The sequence below is a fragment of the Haliotis asinina genome, chromosome 1 (assembly GCF_037392515.1).
Source record: "Haliotis asinina isolate JCU_RB_2024 chromosome 1, JCU_Hal_asi_v2, whole genome shotgun sequence".
Lineage (NCBI taxonomy): Eukaryota > Metazoa > Mollusca > Gastropoda > Lepetellida > Haliotidae > Haliotis > Haliotis asinina.
The window spans coordinates 29,832,105-29,851,162 of NC_090280.1; the positions used below are offsets into that span (position 1 = coordinate 29,832,105).

Sequence of the window (19,058 nt, forward strand, 5' to 3'; positions counted from 1 at the left end):
TTCATTTATTTTTCACAACGTTTCTGAGCTAGTTCTTGCCCCTTCATCAGGTGGATGAAGGGTCAAGACCTAGCCCTGATACATTGTGAAAAATAAATCAAGAATTTGATCGTCCACATCGCAAGATGGATGAAGGGCCAAGAACTAACCTAGAAATGTTGTGAAAAATAAATCTAGAAGTTGCAATCCATAAGATTTGTCTTACCACACCAACTTCTAATGAATCTTATTAGAAGCATTGTTCACAAAAATAACAGTAGAAAAGTTACAAAAACAACTGCTACATTAAACTTTCAAAATGTAAATCCCTGGCAAACCTCCGCTTGCAGTGACATGTAACAAGCCTCTCTGTGTCGGAAACCTTCCCAAAAGCATGTGACACACTAATAGCAGTGATTAAATGCAGGTTAGTTTTAACAAATGTGTGCAGGTTAAATGATGGAGTGACTTCCTGACATACCTGTGTTACCTGTTGGGTCAAGACCTTGACCCTTGACCTCCAGTTTCATGGTGGCGCTGGCTGAAGAAGCATTGTTCAAGGCTTGGCACTGGTAGAACCCAGCACGAGACGGCACTACCTTGGTGATCACAAGTACCATGGCTGCAAGACAGTGAGTGAGTGAGTAAGGTTTTATGCTGCTTTCAGCAACACCATATAAGGGACCCACACATTGTACCCATGTGGGGAAATGTCTTGACATGCCAGCCCTTTAACCACATCTTGGATTCAAGCCACCACTCTTTAGAGTCAAGTACCTAATCGCCAGTACACAAAGTCAGCCATCCACCCCACTCAGCCACCGCGGTTTCCACTAAAATCTTTTACGCATAGATTTCTGACTTAAGCTATGTTTCAACATGCAAATTACCAGTTTCCTTTAGATTAAATCACAACTGGGATGGCAAAACCCAGAAACAGAAAACATCCCCTAGCCATCTTGAGTTACTCATCTACACATCCTACAAAGTAGGTCTGTCCCATCATGGCAAAACATACCTGGATTCAGTACACGCTCAATACCATCTTAACCTCCACATACCCATTTAGGCTCACTAAGCTGATATTGGACAATATGAATGCCAATTTCTTGAGTCAATCACCATGTTGATGACTTGCCTAGAAACTGGTGCCTACCTCCATTACTGATGCCTGTTGTCTTGGGAACTGGTTTTGCATTGTAGTACCACATGACTTTAGGCTCAGGCCGACCAGTCACATTGCACCGTAGTTCAGCTCTCTCACCAGCATTTACCGTTATCACCTGCCTCTGTGCCTTTGCTGTCACAGATTCTACAAGAAAAAGCATCACAACTGTTTTTAAACTGATATCCCATTAGGAAATGTTGGCAAGGATATGTGTTAAAAATTTAAATGATACAAAGCGTAATAAATATGTTTGGGCCAAAACATTATTCCCATTCATACAGTTTATTACAGTAAATTCAGACAAATATATAATAATGTGGTTTCACATGTCTAAATCTAATGTTGCATATACTGTATTCAATTCTTTATCTTAATATTTGCAAATCAACATCAAATGAATTATACAAAAGTATGTTACTTTTTTCTGCTCCATCACATTAAACCTGAAAGTCCGTAAAATGTATTTCACTAGTCTAATCCTACTGTGCAAAGCAAACCACCTGTTTACTGATTGTTTGAGAATAAATTACTACACAATACACACAATACTACACAATATACACAAAAGTCTCACCTTGTACATCCATTGCTATTATTCTGCTTGGTTCTCCTGAAGTTCCCTTGCAAATATAGGTTCCCGCATCTTCTATCTTTACTTCCTTAATCCTTAAATTACCTGCAAAAAAAAGAAGCCCACTTGGGATTAGAACCCAGTATGAAGCCCTTGATCTTCAATCATCTCTTCAGTCAGGAACATTATAAGTTATCTCCCCTTGCACACAATCTGACTCCTGTCTTTGGTTGAGCTAGTTTTTTCAAATAAGAATATCTGTATACATTTTGTGTAATTGATTATAAAAACATTTGAATTTATTTATATATCTTTAGACTAATGAAGGTAAATCAATGAAATTATCGTTCTTAAACACTTCATCTGTGATAGGTGTCTGGATATGAAAGTACCTAAGGCTGCCTTCATAGAGGTGGAATATTAACATGTGTGGAATTAAGATAGAAACACAGTGTTTTAAAATTTTACCATTATCAACTACGGCACGATCTTGAGGGAGAGTGCCACCATATTTGTCCCATGAAACACTTGGGGTGCCACTTGATGAGGTCGGACACTCCAACAAGACACTGTCACCGATCCAGGGGAAGATCTTCACTCTACTTGTGTCAACGATCAAAGTCTCAGATCCAGCCGCTGCAAAAAACCCCGATCAAATATGAGTGAAAACATAAGAACGATTCCAGTGGCTATAGCATTCGCTCATCATATTGAGGATCTGGGTATGATTCCCCACCATAGTTTTGCTGGAATAATGCCAAACCAATTACTCTGAATACACAATGCCATTTAGAAAGGGGTGGCTGAGTAGGTTAGGCAGTTGATTTTGTGTGCTGGCAATTCAGTGCCTGACTTTACGGGTGTGGGTATGAATCCCAAATGGGACCAAACTCAAAATGTGCTAGAATTTGTACTTTACAAAGAAAGTGTAATCCAAGATGTGACATGTTACAATTAACTTGTTATTTAACGAGCTTCGAAAAAGAAAAGACTTTTTACTTGGATCCTATTAAGCCAGGCGAAGAAGATAGGGTGCGGATGGGGTTGTATATCACTGTTAACCCACACAACCACTCACTAACACAGCTTGCTTCTTATTCTGATGATACAACAAAGTTGAACTAGTCACGACCAAGATTATAGTTATAAGAGAGACTGTGACTCAGATATCACCATCTAAACAAAGTTTTGGAGGTGAATGAATCCAAGTTTGTATCATAAAAGAGTCAGTCAGTTTAGTCTTATGTCACTTTCAGCAATATTCCACCAATATCATGGTTGGGAAGACCAGAAATGAGCTTCACACATTGTAGTTATGTGGGGAATTGAACCAGGTCTTCAGCTTGACAAGTGAATGCTTTAACCACTAAACTACCCCACTTCCTATCATGGAAGAACTGACCATCAGGAGGAGACCCAATATTGTATATCTTCATGAAAGTGAAGCAACTTTGGACGAACACTGTACCTCCAACTCTAACCTATACAATCTTAACACCAAGCATTGAAACATTTCTTCAACATCAACTATAATAAAAACACATTAGCAGTGTCAAAGAAAAGAATATCCATTTCATCCTTACACCAGACCACATTTTGACAAAAACTTTTCAAATGAACTGCTTTCAGTGGAGCTGACATAAAAGTAGTTGTCCTCTGTGAAAGGAACAGTATCTGAGATCACAAGGGTCGGCCTCAAAGAGAAAATGAAATAACATTGCCCTACCACTGACAGTAGTTTTTCATACACAATACACACAGGCAAGCTGGCCGAATGATGAATTCTACATCTGAGCTCGGTGGTAGAATAGTGAATTGTGCGAAGAAATGTTTCCCTGCTGTCATTCTAATCCTTAACAATCCTTATACAGAGAATATTCCTCTATCATTGAGTCTATTCCCACCATTTCTATAAATCAAGCACAAAAAATAGGACTATCCTAACAACTGCTTACAATTTGAGAATGTTATGATCCCCTACCAGTACAAAGGTGGGTCACCTCGAAACCACTTCATCACGATGAATGTGAATATAGTATTTTATGTGGGACCACGCTGATTGTTCCGATTTTGCTGTGTGTATTAATGAAATTGCAGCCAAAGTGACATTTCTCCAAAGTAAAATGTTTGTGTGAACGTATCACTATGAAGCTACCATATAAGTTTCTACTTTTCAGTATGCCCTGTAAGTTGCATTAAATCGTGAACACAGTATTGCATATACCCAAGGCCACAAATGATGGTTGTGTTTAAGGACTTTAATATGACTACTTTAATTGGTCATAAATGTTACAAGTAAAATTTGTAAACTGGCAATTTTGATACTTAACAACACAAATTCTGTAAATAATCGAAACTTGCGACAATGAAATAAATAAAAAGGTGTGTGTTGCCGTTTTGTTTAAAAGGACCATATAAACAAATTTTTAAGTCAACTTGAGCATGAATCGTCCTTTTGAAGACTTCTTTCCATCCAGTAAAAATAAATTTTATTAACTTCTATGTCTTATGATCAAACAGTTCTTACACCTTTTTTCAGACACTTCCTAGATTTATTATCTGAATTCGAACCATTAAACCATATGAAGAATTTATTACATCCCTTTCAACAACAAAGGAGTTTTCGGAAATTAAATAAAAATCCTTTCTTAGAACTCTGTAGGGAGTCAGAACAATGACGCACACCAACTTTTAAGTCTAAGGAAATGAATGGTTTTGAACACTGTGACCTAAGAACTGTCAAATTAAAACGAGAAGATAAATCTGAGTGAAAATTACACTGAAATCTTGTACCCGTAACAACACCCATAATTTCCACAATTCCTTGCAGCGTCCTGTTATAAGACGCACATTTCCACATCACAATCAGACATCTCAGACCAACAAAAAGTTGTCTCCATCAATCTTATTTGATAAATTTGCTGGCAAGAAGAGTCATGAAGCTTACTAATTTAAGGAAGACAAAAAGAAAAAAACTGGAATATTTTGGTTGGTAATGATAGACTGGCAGCAAAGATGTGCATTCCAATATTCAACTGTGAGACTCCTATTTTCTGCAAAGCTTGGATTTACAATAGACAGGCCAGTAAATCCTGTTGCTACACATATTCGTAACCACCAATTACCAACAAGGCCCAGCCAACATCTCAACGCTAACACCCTCTCCAAATTGTTGGTTTAACATTTCAGTAAAATATCAAATTGAGCCTTTGAGTTGTATCTTTTTTTCAAACTGCAGATTTACGTTATTTGTTGTCGAAAACTCAAGTTTCAGTATTTTTCAAACTGAACTTATCCCCAAATGTCTAAAGTGTTCTGTCTAACTAGTGGACAGAAGTAGGTACTAGAGAGCTATTGTGAAAATTTCGGTTGTATCTGAATGATCTTCATGGTCTCGTAGAATAAGAGCACTTCCCGCTATCATTCGAAAGTGGTGTTGAACACTGCTCAAACAATAAAATAATTATTACCTGAATCACTGATCATTGTTCAAACATTAAACCACATAATTATTTGTTGTGTTGGTCATTGCTTAAACAATAAACACCTGATATGTTGATCATAGCTCAAATGATAATAATAATTGTATCTGAAGTGCTGATTGTTTTTCAATAAACATCTCAAGTGTTGATCATTGCTCAAACATTATCTGAAGAGTTGATCTTTGTTCAAACAATAAACTAATTATTACCTAAAGTGTTGATCATTGTTCAAACAAACATTATCATTTGATGTGCTGATCATTGCTAAAATAATAAACTAATTATTATCTGATGTTTTGATCATTGTTTCAACCACTGTTATAAGAAAGCTGGGATACTGCCAACTGCAGGCCAAAATATTTCCAAATATTAAATCAACAAGTTGTTTAGTTACTTACTAGATATGCCAGTAAAGATTGAATAAATTAAATAGTTTCCACGAATTCTGAACAACAGGAAACTCAAAATTGCTTTTTTCCAAGTTGTTCACATTCTTGAAACATAAAAAACTACAATACACACTGACTGTTTGAGCTGGCAATTACCCCTACATCTGGCTGTCCAATAAATCATTCCTAACAATAGAATGACAACGGTAAAATTTGTGTGTTAAACCTGATGTCTAATTTAGTCTCAGATTTCATACTTTATGGCAGCGTAAATAAGTCCATCAAAAGGTGCTCTCTCGTGCAAGGCTCTAATTAAACCACGGCCACTTAAACTTGCAAACCGGGGCGGATTTGCTAAACATTTCTGACCTTGAATTAAACAATGAAGATATCACCTTTAATGGCACAGCTTACAAATAATGCTACTGCCTAAATAATATTCCTCACCAAAGACTGTCAGGAATAGAAACACCTATCTTCTTAAAGCTAGTCCCAAATTGTATAACACACATTACACAAGGGTATACAAATATACCATTCAAAAACATAGGGGATACGACACTTTGTGAGTATACCACTAGGCAATGCAAAAGCACATGAGAAAAAGTAATAAATATCCATATAGATGAAACATTACCAAAGGAATGGAAAATATCTTCACATTTTCCCTTAATTTCTCTTCATCGTCTGTTTCTTCCTTTGCTTTACCATTTGCATTTTGTAACTCCAATATTCCCTAAATTTTTGAATGGTACACAAAGAAACAGAAAAGGAAAATTAACTTGCTTCATCAATTAAAAACTAAAAAGGGTACAATTTGGCTTTTATGTTCATCACAAGGTCACAATTCAACCATTTTGGCTTTAAACAAATTACATCCTTCAAGGGAAAACATATTCCAGTATTACTGGATTTCCTTCAGAGAGTGCTAGAAAAAGGTAAACTTTGTAAAGTGATCTAGAAAATATCCAGCTTCTGTGGAGGCTGGTTCAGTCTAGGTGTGTGGAAAACAAGTCATGCATAGCTGGCTTTCCAGTGCTAAGAACCAGCTCCTCCAAGGGGGATCTGTTTGTGTCGCCATAGCACGAGATACACCAGACTATTAGGTTGCCAGCAAGGCATGTGTCAATCAAACTGCTATACACAACAGTTCTATCAATGAGGGTGTAAAACATTAATACCTTTACTTGCTAGATAAGTGTTTACAAACACACTGTTTGACATTAACACTGCCCTGGTTAAAAACTTTAATTGCCTTGCTCTATACTGAGGAATGATAGTTAGACATTGAATGATGGATGATAGAGAGATGGATAGTGTTGGTTGATGGAAGAAGAATGGATGACAGATAATTTGAAAGAGTGCCAGAGAATATATCTTCAAATTTCAGGAAAAAACCCTTAATTCTTCAGCTAATAATCCTACACTAAATTCAGCTGCCAGAGTTAAAGAATCTGGACCTCCATTAAAGGAACATTGAACACTGCTTGATTTTGTTTATCTCTATCACTGGACAACTCACTCACTCATTCATTCACTCATGAGAAAACAATGACAATCACCTTTTGTCTGCACACTGAGATCAATGTCTTGTAATGTTGAAGAGTGCTTGCTCGTCTTGCACTGGTAACGTCCGCTGTGTGTCTGCTGCACATTCTTGATCAACACACTCCCTGATGGTAGTACAGTCAACGCATCTGGAACACAAGAAACACATCATCATGCTATGGTTCTGTTAGTCTGTCATGCATATCCTGAAACATACATATGTAAGAATCCCTTGACTGATACGTGGTCCCCAAATATATACTTTTGACAAATAAATAAACAAATAAACAAAACAAATCAAACTTTCAAACTGAAAGGAGCCCAAGTGAGTTTCAGCTGAACCTGGAGAAATCTAGACTTGCTTCATTATTGCTAGTTAAATGATGTGGTTCAGAGACTGTGAGAGAGACCAAGAGACCCGATGCAAGTCTAGAATATGTGGCAGGTCTAGATTACCAGTGTCAGGAAATGAAGGAAGTCTCTGTCCTCCTTTCCATTATAGTTCAGGAACTGTTTTTACTGTAATATCTGTTCATGTCAGAGAGCAGATGTCAGTCTAGTGTTTTGCTTCATGACCAGCGATTCCCTGATGAAGACATCTGTACTGACCATAATGTCAGCAAATAATACAACAAAAGATAAAACCACACTTCATCAAATTAGGAAAAAAGCTTGACACCACACATAAATCATAATTATCTGGGTATTTCCAGAACCACGTTGCCATGGTTTTTGCCCACTCCCTTGACTAAAAATGTGCCATTTGCTTAGAATTTATGGTATTTTTACTGATCCCTGACGATTTGTCCGTGATTCCTGATTGTACAAATTCCTCCTTCTCTATGATTTATAGAGGCATCGTGTCTGGGATCCGATCTATTAGTTATAACATACACAGGCCCATCTGCTTCTGTCACTCAGTTGCCAACATCCGCTTGTAAGGGGAGGTAACTCTCAAAACTCAGTTGACATCAGCTGGTGAGAGCACTCTCCAGCTAAAAGAAGCGGAACCATTTGGCCAAGGTATACTGCAAACATGCAGACAGACTTTGTCTGTGGAAATTGGAGTAAGGTTGTCAGCTCAAATGTGCTTGATTATGAAGCATTGCCCACAGACGTGAACCAATGATGGAGGATGGCACGCAGACCGTGGTAATTGCACTTCGTAAATCATTATGATGATGCAAGCCGTTCTAATTAGCACTGGCACTGGGAATGCCTGTCACATAAGTAATGACCAGCACCTGATGAGATACATATTTGTAAACCAAACCAACTCCACCCAAAACAGTTCCAAATATTTCCAATCTCTTGTCTTGTCTAATTACTAGAAAACAAAAGTACCCATTTCACTTTGACTTTAGCAGAGATGGAGTGAGTGAGATTTGTTTCACACTACACTTAGCAATGTTCCAATTATATGGTGGCAGGTTTAAAATGATCAAAACTGGACCTGACAACCCAGTGATCAACAACATGACCATCAATGTATGCAACTGAAATACAATGACATGTCAACCAAGTCAGCGAGCCTGACCACCTGATCCTGTTATTCGACTCTCATGACAAGCATGGATTAGTGAAGATCAATTCTAGCTAAGATCTTCACAGGTTTAGCAGGGATGGGATGAACACATGGCCGTAACCATCCTCAACACTAAGTAAGTCTTGTCAAAAAGAATAACCCTGAAGCTGGATGAATCGATACCAAACATGTGATATATTCAATCTGGAAGTCTTTCAGTAGAGATGATGATGATTTGCATCATGTGTGTAATATTAATGTTGTTTTAAGTATACAACCCAAAGCTATACTGAATGATAAAAACAAAAAGGTCATTCAAACCTTCAGTAACCCATGCTTGTTGTAAGAGAAGACTAAGTGGGATTGGGTGGTGAGGCTTGATGACTTGGTGGACACCGGTTCCCAAGTGCATATATTGATGCTCACGCTGTTGATCACTGGACTGTCTGGTCCAGACCCGATTATTTACAGACCACACAGATGGAGTGTTGCTGAGTATGGCATACGACTTAACTCAATCAAACCGTGGAGACAAAGCTCCGTTCCTCCAAAGACTATTTTGGACTTGCTACATGAAGCCTGAAAGGTATTCCAACTTGTATATCTGTGTCATACAAAAAGGAACTGTCCTAAATGAATATGAGTCATGTCTTATAGAATACCTACACTCACATTTCACTGCATTTCTATCATGATGACACCAGGTGTTCCAAAGTATGCTGAGAGAAACAAATATTTTCCAGTTTTCATCATCAGCTTTGAACAGTTCTGCGAGAAACAGATAAATGAACTCTGGCATGGAGGTGGTCTTTCCTGATTTGTTTCCCTCAGCATATTTCTCAACAACTTCTATACTACAACACCCAAAACCCTAAAAATCTGTGGAAATTGTTTTCAACTTTGAAACATCGGTTGAATATGATAACCATCCACAGACATCAGGAGTGAGTATGGTTTTACACTGCTTTTAGCAATATACCACAATGTCTCAGCAGGGAACATCAGAAATGGGCTTCACACATTGTACCCATGTGAGAAATTGAACCTGGGCCTTCGATGTGATGAGTGGACACCTTACCCACTCGGCTAGCCCACCAGCCAGACATCAGGACACGGTGAAAACCGGTAATCACAGTCAGATCAACTACGAACAACATGAGAAGGTGAAAACTGTTTATCACAGACCAATTACAAACAACAGGATAAGGTGAAAACTGTCTACCATAGTCAGACCGACAACAAATACCAGGATAAGGTGAAAACTGTTTACCACAGTCAGACCGACAACAGACACCAGGATAAAGTGAAAACTGTTTACCACAGTCAGACCAACGACAGACACCAGGATAAGGTGAAAACTGTTTACCATAGTCAGACCGACAACAGACACCTGGACAAGGTGAAAACTGTTAACCACATTCAGACAGACAACAGACACTATTTACTCCTCTCCTCTCCAAGACTGAACCCCAGTCAGCCCACGGCAAGCCCCCATTCCACAATTAAACTGACTTCTTTTCAAAAGGTGTTTTTCAGAACATCAAGAAACCATTTGAGAACCTAAGCCTGACACCGCGACTTCCCGCCATTCAAGCATGACCGACACTGTATTAAAGACCCTGATAAGCTCACCGATATCTACCTCCATTATAACTCTTCCAAGAATTTTTCAAGATAGAGGCCTATGTATTAAGGGAGATAAATGGATTGTCTCCCATTAAAGAACTCTCCTGCCAGGAGACAAAGACGCAGTATGTTTCAGCATCTGTTGAGAAGCACTCACTGATGAAAGACGTGGGCATCCACTATGATGAATGATGCTCTTGCCACCAACTAGAAACACGGTATGTTTCCCGACTCCTGGCAATGGGCTCCACTTGATAAAAGCTCCATTTATCAATTGTCAACTTCTCCCCATGGCTCCAAGTCCAACTCCAAAGGTAGTCTGGCAAGGGTTGGAATTTAGATGAGATATTTTGGCTGATTCTGACAAACCCGCCTCCAAGAGAGATGAGAAAAATTAGAAGCTGACAAAAAACAGGAGCCTGAGTAACATATTCAATTTTTCAAAAATGAAAATTTCGGATCTCCCAGTGTTTTCAATAAAGCAGTTTCTCTGCTGCCAAAAGTTGTCCTGGGATCGTGTGTGAAATATCCTTTTCATGAGTGGAAAAAACACTTCTCATGATGCAGCACTATTTCTAAATGATGTCTTGCTTGTTCATGGTACTCAGATTATCAGATATTAGAGTTCCAAGATTCCAAAGCAATCTGCCATCAATCAGCACTTCACATGGGTTATTTCACTGAAACTCAGTGCACTCCTCTAGAAAGGGATTCATGAGTACTACTCACATATATACATGATATTCATGTGTAAACATTATGTTATCAAATCTATCGTCATACTCATTTTCCTCCTTTTGCTGCTAAATTCTAAGTGTGTGTAGGTTTCTAAGTGTGTGAGTGAGATGTTTACCATTTTGATAAATGAAAAATACAATGCATATATAATAGGGCAGAAGGTGATAGTCTGATAGTTGGTCACACAGACCCTGAAGCAACTATATCTAAGAAAGCCTTGGCAAGGTTAGGAAATGTGGCAAGTTTTTCCACTGTTTCAGGACATGAAGAAAGTCTCAGGGCTCCTTTTCATTGTATTTATAATTTCATCAAAAACCTTTATTTTCTGTAAAATATGGTCATTTCAGAGAATAGTTGTTAGACAAAAGGTGCTGACAAAACATGGAATGGAATGGAATGGAAAAGGAATGAGATTCAAGATTTTGTCTCAGATGGTATATTATACAAATGAAATAGGCACATACTAGCCATTAATGTCATTCACAAAGAAAAATGAAGTTGTGATCCAGAATGCTTTCATCTGGAGCCACATATACCTGAAACACAGGAAACTGGGTCTATTTGAAAGTAACAAAAATGTAATAAGATATATTGGTGAAATATCAGGATGGTTAATATTTAATTACTTCAATGTGTTCAATGTCCTACCATTCCAAAGTATTATTTTACAGATGGTTGACTGCACTGGGGTTCTGCTTTGGAAGCTTAAACCGGTCTTTGGAGACTATTAAACCGGTCTTTGGAGACTATCTGACAGTTATGAGATCTTTCTAAGAGGCTAAATAAACAGAAGAGATCGCCTCCCCATCAAACAACATAAAATTCTTATCCACATATTTAAACTCCTACTACAAATTACTGACAAGCTTAAGGGGCTGTTTACACTTGCAGAACCACAGGAAGTTGTCTCCAACCAATCAGAAGGCTCCTCTCTTCAGAAGCTGATCAAAAAGTCAGATGAGACTTGCAACAAAACCTGAATAGACTGATTAAAAAGTGGGAATGGAAACTCCATCCTTTATGACTGTCATCAACAATCTGAGTGGCCATTCATTCTGCTGGAGATTCCATAGGAATTCAGGGCTGGTTTCCATGGTAACTGACATGACATAATTTGTTTTGATTTGTGATACTGGTGTTTGTTTCTGGTATGTCTGACTTGTCAGTTTGTCTTGGTGATTGTCCGACCTAGCCAATGTTTCTCTTCCCCTCTGGCATCAGTCTTTCCAGTCTGTGGAGATTTTCACCCATCATCTCTGCATGGTTTCCAACTGAGCAAAGCAAATGTTTCTGTCCACCCTCTATAGTTTTATTACAGGCTAATTTACAGATCTACAAAAACCTTTTATCTCATTCTAAGGACAGAAAGTTCAAACTCTATCATGTTCTAAGGACAATTGTTTTATAGTTTCCTCGTCTCACGTTAAGTAAAGACAGCCATCTTGTTTCAAGGACATCTTATTCTAAAGACATTGTCTTTACACTCTGTATCTCACAAGTATGCATCAACCGAATCATGGAAGATAACCCATCTGATACCACCCGTCACCACTTTCGACAAACATGGTTTGCTAGAGATCAAGTCTGGCCAGAATCTTCAGTCACAATGCTAAAATGATGTAATCATATTGAGGAAATGCACTGCAGCTGTTTCATATCTTTATTTGAGAAATGTCTATGCAGTATGAAATATGACTGATGACTGTAATAGAACAAGTACATCTACATCAATATCTTCGGAGGATGACATCTATCCATCCTTCTTTCTATCCATCCGTCTGTCCACACAGATTCTATCCATATTAACATCTATCAGCTGGACAGACACCTCTGTAGATTCAAAACAAAGTCTTGACAATCAAAAATGTAAGTTGACATGCATTAAACAATCGAAGACTATGATTTCCAGGCAACATAGGGAGACTGAGTTACCTCCCTTTAACTGGGTGAGAAATCCCAGAGATTCTGCAAACCTTTTTTTTCCATGCTGTCAACTGCCATCAGCTGCTTTGGCTGAGTGAAACAGATAGGGAAAGATAAGCCACAATCAATTACCTACTCTTAAAAAACAAACTCCTTCCAAAGTAACTGATATTTTACTAAAACAGTTGTGTTTGGCTCACATTTTGAATTGTTTTTCAATCAGTATTTGTTTTCTTAAAAAATGTCAAGAAAACCACCACTTACTGATATTGTTCTAGAAGAGTTTCAACAGATAAGTGATAGACAAAAAAGCCACAGAGGAAGGAATCTGTTACTGGTAAATCTCAGAACAAATATTATTTACCTGGATGTCAACCAACTTAATAAAATCATCCCAGGTATTGCCTGCATTCTTTTAAAGAATATCAACATATTTTCATTTAACTTAACCAAATATTAACCCATACAATTCCTTAGAATCACCATCTAGAATATTTCATGAGAGTGAAAAAAATTACAAATGAAACATTGATATTTCTCACTAAAAACAAACAATGACAACAATTCAGAAAATGTTCTCTCAGTGACTAAAGATACATATCCCTGGATAACCTCCAACCTTAAACACATTTCTGTTGAAACCAGTTGAGATAGATAGGATTTCTCACTCAGGTGTAGAAAAGCCCAGTTTTTTTACTGAGAGGGACTTAAAGCGATTAAGCCACTGAGATAGTAGTGTACTAGTATGTTGTAATGCTGCAAGCAGGATCTTTGCAAGTATAGGGGATCCCGTTTCATCATCTTTCAACTTCTAACCCTCCACCGACTCATGCATGACTGTCAGATCAAGTTTCTTGGCAAAATTGGTGATAGCTAGTTGATAGGGAAATACCTTCACAGGCAAACCCCTGCCTGTCAATCAGCTGCCGGCTAACCAATCAGAAAGCATGAAGAGCTGGGGTTTGGAAGTCTGGGTTATGTTGTGTTTTAATGTGTTTGATGGAAAACAGAGAAATAAGACGAAACTGAGTTAGCTTTAAATCTTGGTAAATGTCCAATATGATGTTTCTACTGAAGTCAAGTCAAACGTTTAGTGAATACTTTGTAAAATATATCACAAAAGTTGTATTTGAAGAAGTTTTTGGGTTTTGTATGTGTTTCTAAGAAAAGCATTTTGCTGAGAACTTATCCAGGCTACCAGGAACCAGTAGATTTAAGCATACAGATCCAACAACCTTGGAGGACCATCTCTGTGACCAATGCTCAGTCCAAGAGGATGAAGAACCAAGAGTATTAACTACCAATAGTCACTGAAATGACATCTTGTAAGGAAAAACACATAGTGCAAAAAATAAAATATAGTGAAAAGGATCCCTGAATCTCTCCTGAGCCTGTGGAAATCAAAACTTGACACATTTTCTACACTTGCATGGAAATATTGGCCATAGTGCTTCAGGATCTGTATGACAGAGTATGAACATTCATACTTAAGACAGTCCTTGTTTGATTTCCTTCACTCTCAAATTAGTTACGTTGAAAGCCTTGCACCTCAGAACAATTTCGCCTCCTGTTTACAAATAATAAACCAGATGACACAGAAATAATCTGTCACCATATTTTTAACTTCAAACAAATCTAGAAGATCTCCATATTGGCCTTGGTGATCATACACATTTATATTTGTGTATTGTTACTCTTATCTATTATATACCTAGTTTATGGAGTTTATAGAACATTGTCACTGTGTCTACATAGAATGGTTGTACAAAAATATCTTGTATCCTTTACACCATGTCCTTTAATAGCCTGGTCTACTAGATACTCCAATCAATACAATTTTGCAACAACATGTTTTCAGAAGATGTTGAAAACCACATATTAATAAACTTTCAAACACCCCAAAACAAGGAAAAAAAACAAAATGTCAAACTGATTTGACTCTAGTCTGTCTCATAGTCCCTGCAACACATTATTTTTGCTGGTGCCTTGTCCTTCCTGCAATGCTAAAGCCCTTAAATCGTGCATGAATAACCGTTAGTTTAATTTGACTCAAGTGAACATCTGACCTTTGAAAGTATTGTTAAAGAACTAAATCATCCTGGCTTCATTCATGCCCTTTCTGGTATCTCCCCACCATGATAATGCTGGAATATTGCTAAAAGAGGCGGGAAAACTATACTTACTCACTCACTCCAATCATGGCCAAAGGGATAATACCTGGAAAATACATCAGCCACAAACACAGACCCAAGGGGCCATACAGACTTAAATTTACTTCCAGGAATAAAATAATCACATCTAAAAGTAAAATAAAAAATTAAAAGCAAAATATAAAAATAAGAAAACGAATCCAAGAGCAAACCTTAGTAACAGCTGAGTTAGTTTTGAAGTGCCAAATTTGTACACCTGATCTGGATTCAATTTCAACTCATTCTCTGGAGTCTTGAAGACCGTTGTGGTCATGCACTAACCAGAATCGAAGACTCATTCATTTTGTGTATGGGTCAGCGTGTATAGATACCATTATTTGATTGCCCAAAATAAAAACTCACTTGTCCCTGGTGTTGGGCGATGGGATTTTTGAACCCCTGTGGAATACTGATAAAATGTGCTGGAGCACAACCATACTTACTCAAAAACCGAAAAGGGCACTACTGTAGCTGGAGCATCCTAGTTCATATCTAAACAGTCACAAACTAGATAAGAAGACTTGAACCTAACCAGGGCATTTTCATTATGAAACAAAATACACCCAAACTAATTTTGCGCTCATAATGAACTTACGAAAATTCTCATCAAGAAATTAATCTTTAAAAAATAACTAGCGCTGAACCATCTGTAGGTTGTTTTTTTCGTGCCCCCTTTCCATGATAGATGCGCACATCAAGGCCCACAAACAGATGGCAACACACAGAAGTAGGCAGATTTGTCATCCATCACCAAACACTGTGGAGCCGGAGACTATGTAATCCCAAAGCACTAAATATGAAAATCATATTTCTGGGTCATAGGTTTTAACTTCAGTTTCCCCTTCAGCCAAACATGATGGCTCTGGATGCGAAGAGCGTGGGGATTTTCAGCTTGCTGATACTAGCTTCCATGTTTTAAGTGTTGGGCGAGGTTTTGGCTCATTACCCATGCACAAGCCCACATGTTTTCATCAGGAACGGGAGGGATTCGGTTTCCTATCCTCTTTCTTGCTTCGTTCGGTACATAATTAAAAGAATATCATAAGGTTCTTCTAGTGCTTCATCTCTGTTAAAGCCACATCGCTGTACTGGAAACACTGGCGTATTTGAAAACAGAAATGTTTCTTGTTTGTGGATGAGATCAGATCATCACCTCGGATCGGAAGGATTAACAGTTGTCGTAAATGGGATGGAATATTTGAAAACAACAAAGTTGTTTGCCTGGGGATGAGATCACACGTTGAAGTGAGATTGACGGTATTAACAGTTGTTGTCAACGGGATGGAATATTTGAAAAGAACAAAGTATCTGCTTGAGGATGAGATCAGATCATCACCTTGGATGGGAGGTATTAACAGTTGTTGTCAAAGAGATGGAACAACTGACAAGAATAAGTTTCTTGTTTGTGGAACACATCCACCTGCTGGGACTGATGGTTGTTCCCAAAGAGATTGAATACTTGAAATGCAAACAGATCTGGTGGATGAAGTCCACCCCTGGTTGGCTAGTGGCCTGTCTGCGACATTCGAATGTTTATTGGTTTTAAAGAGGGAAATATCAAACAGAATTTAAGATTTTCAAGAAAAGGAACCATTATTTATACACAAGATATTTAACTGAAAAAGTCAAAATCCCTTACATATCAATTTCTTCATATGAGGCATTGCACTTAGGGATTCTCATGAGAGAAATCATGTAACACAATCATGTAACACAATCAGCTGACACAATCAGGTAACCTGTTCTAACCACAATGTTTCTGATCACTAAAACATCTATTCAGTGTTGCGATGGAAACTCATAGTTACTGAAATATTATGACAACATACGTTTCACAGACCCAACTGAAAGAGCCATGAACACAACAAAGACAACTTATTTTGATCACAAATTGTAGGTTCTACTTTTGTGTCATAATCTCTTGTCTTCATTACAGAGAAAACAATGAAAGGGAGATAACTCGTCAGTCTGAGCTTGGGAAACCCTGCGTTTGAGTGTCCATGGTTTATAATGCATGTCTACTTCCAAATCTATCAGTTACACTTCACTTTGCTTGGATAGATGTAATTATATTATCATCAACATTGTCCAGCCATTATATTCACATTGAACTAAAACTGTTAAAATGGTGATAGTTTCTCCAGAACGCATCCAGCATGGCTTCCTGGTGAGAGTATACTGTCAATATGTATACAATAAGTACTGGCACATGGTAAAACAAGTCGCTTGTTTCCTCTCCAAGACACAAGCACCAAGAGAACTTCTATAACTATGTGATATCATTATTTATACAACACGACATGCTTCAAGGACTATTTACATTGAATAGTGATGTTGTAAATAAAAACACATGTTAGGGGCTTATAGTTTGTGAAGTGCAGTCCATAAATCAGTGTTATCTATGTAGGAACCACTTCAAAATTCAAGGAGGATGAGTGACTTCCAGTGAATACATACAAGCAGGAGCGGGATAGGTCGGGGAAGACAGGTATGAGAGAGAGGGGAATCCAAAGGAGGTGGAAGATGGGGTGGAATGGAATGGCTTGGTGGATGCTATATGGGACATCTGTAGGGGGATTGGACAGAGAAAGCATAAAAGAGTAGAGCACCTAGAGGGAGGTTGGGAAAAGGTTAGAACATAATGGTTTAGTGGTTGAAATGTGGGACAGTTTGGAAAAGGGTAGATTTGGGTAGTAAGTATAAAAGGAAGAACTTCCTAGAAGGTGGTGTTGAAATGGGAGGGATCAGAACAGTGTGGTGGCTGATATACCAGAAATCTGGAAAGGGGGTTTGGAAAACTCTGAGATTGGGAGAACAGGCATAAAGGGGAAGAACTCCCTAGAAGATGGTGTTGAACTGGAAGGGAACAGAATGGTTGGTGGTCGATATACTGGAAATCTCGAAAGGGGGTTTGGAAAAAAGTGAGATTGGGACAGCAAGGGGAAGAACTTCCTAGGAGGTTGGGAAATGGGAGGGATCAGAATGGTTTGGTGGATGTCATGTGGGAAGTAAATAAGGGTGTTGCAAAATTGGTGAGATGGAAAGAGCAAGTGTACATATATCAGGAGAACATCCTAGGAGAGATGGGAAAAGGGTGGGATCAGAGAATGTGGATATGAATATGTAGTGTAATTTGTGTAAGTGGGTATGGAATCGTGGTTGGCAGAGAAAAGAGAAAATCTGAAGGAGGTGAGGAAAGGGGTGGAGACAAAAAATGTGGGAAGTTCACAGATGGAATGGGGGAGGAGTTGGACTCAGAGAACAGGTGCTTGAGACTTTGTATCAAAATATCTGCTGTATGTCTCTCATCCTCAGTGTTTCCCATATGTTTAATCTGACCCTCCATCCATAAAGTTTCTTCAAACCATTATTGGATGTCTTCACGAGACATCTCAAAATAATTTCATAACTGACAACTTGCTCAAAACTGCAAATCCCCTTCTGACATTTCAACCTATCCTCCAAACCTGCAAATCCCCAGATTGTTCAGCTGCTGACTGTGTGATCACATCCCATAAAGCCTTGCCCCAATATCTTTCATGCGCTAAGGAGCTGCTATCAGACATTCAATCTGTGCCCAACTTAAAAATCTGTTTTTGATCTCTGGGGCAATAAGTGAAGTCAAAATCTTGCTAAGCGTTCCATCAAAAACATGCAATCTGTTTTGCAATCTATAGTGCAGGGAAAAGGTCTGGTCTTAGTCACTCTCACTCCAGTACCTAGTCCCTGCTTGTTAGACATGACAGTGCAGGTCACGGCCTGGTAGACATTACAAATAGTGCAGGTCTTGTCATGGCCTGTAGACAGCCAACATAACAGTGCAGGTCTTGCCACAGCTTGGTAGACAGCAGACATGACAGTCAGTGCAGGTCTTGTCATAGCCTGTAGACCGCAAATGTGACAGTCAGTGCAGGTCTTGT

At 38.3% G+C, this 19,058-nt stretch overlaps 1 protein-coding gene across 5 annotated transcripts in view; it reads right to left on the reverse strand.

The window, feature by feature from the left end:
- LOC137290267 (interference hedgehog-like) overlaps nt 1–19,058 on the reverse strand; it is a 262,516-nt gene that overhangs the window by 11,739 nt on the left and 231,719 nt on the right. For all 5 annotated transcript variants that reach the window (XM_067821075.1, XM_067821090.1, XM_067821056.1 and 2 more), the window contains 5 exons: nt 7,152–7,286; nt 2,187–2,354; nt 1,722–1,823; nt 1,136–1,291; nt 461–601 (listed from right to left, as the gene is read on the reverse strand). In XM_067821075.1, coding sequence (XP_067677176.1) covers nt 461–601; nt 1,136–1,291; nt 1,722–1,823; nt 2,187–2,354; nt 7,152–7,286 — 702 coding nt within the window. The remainder of the gene's footprint in view (nt 1–460; nt 602–1,135; nt 1,292–1,721; nt 1,824–2,186; nt 2,355–7,151; nt 7,287–19,058) is intronic.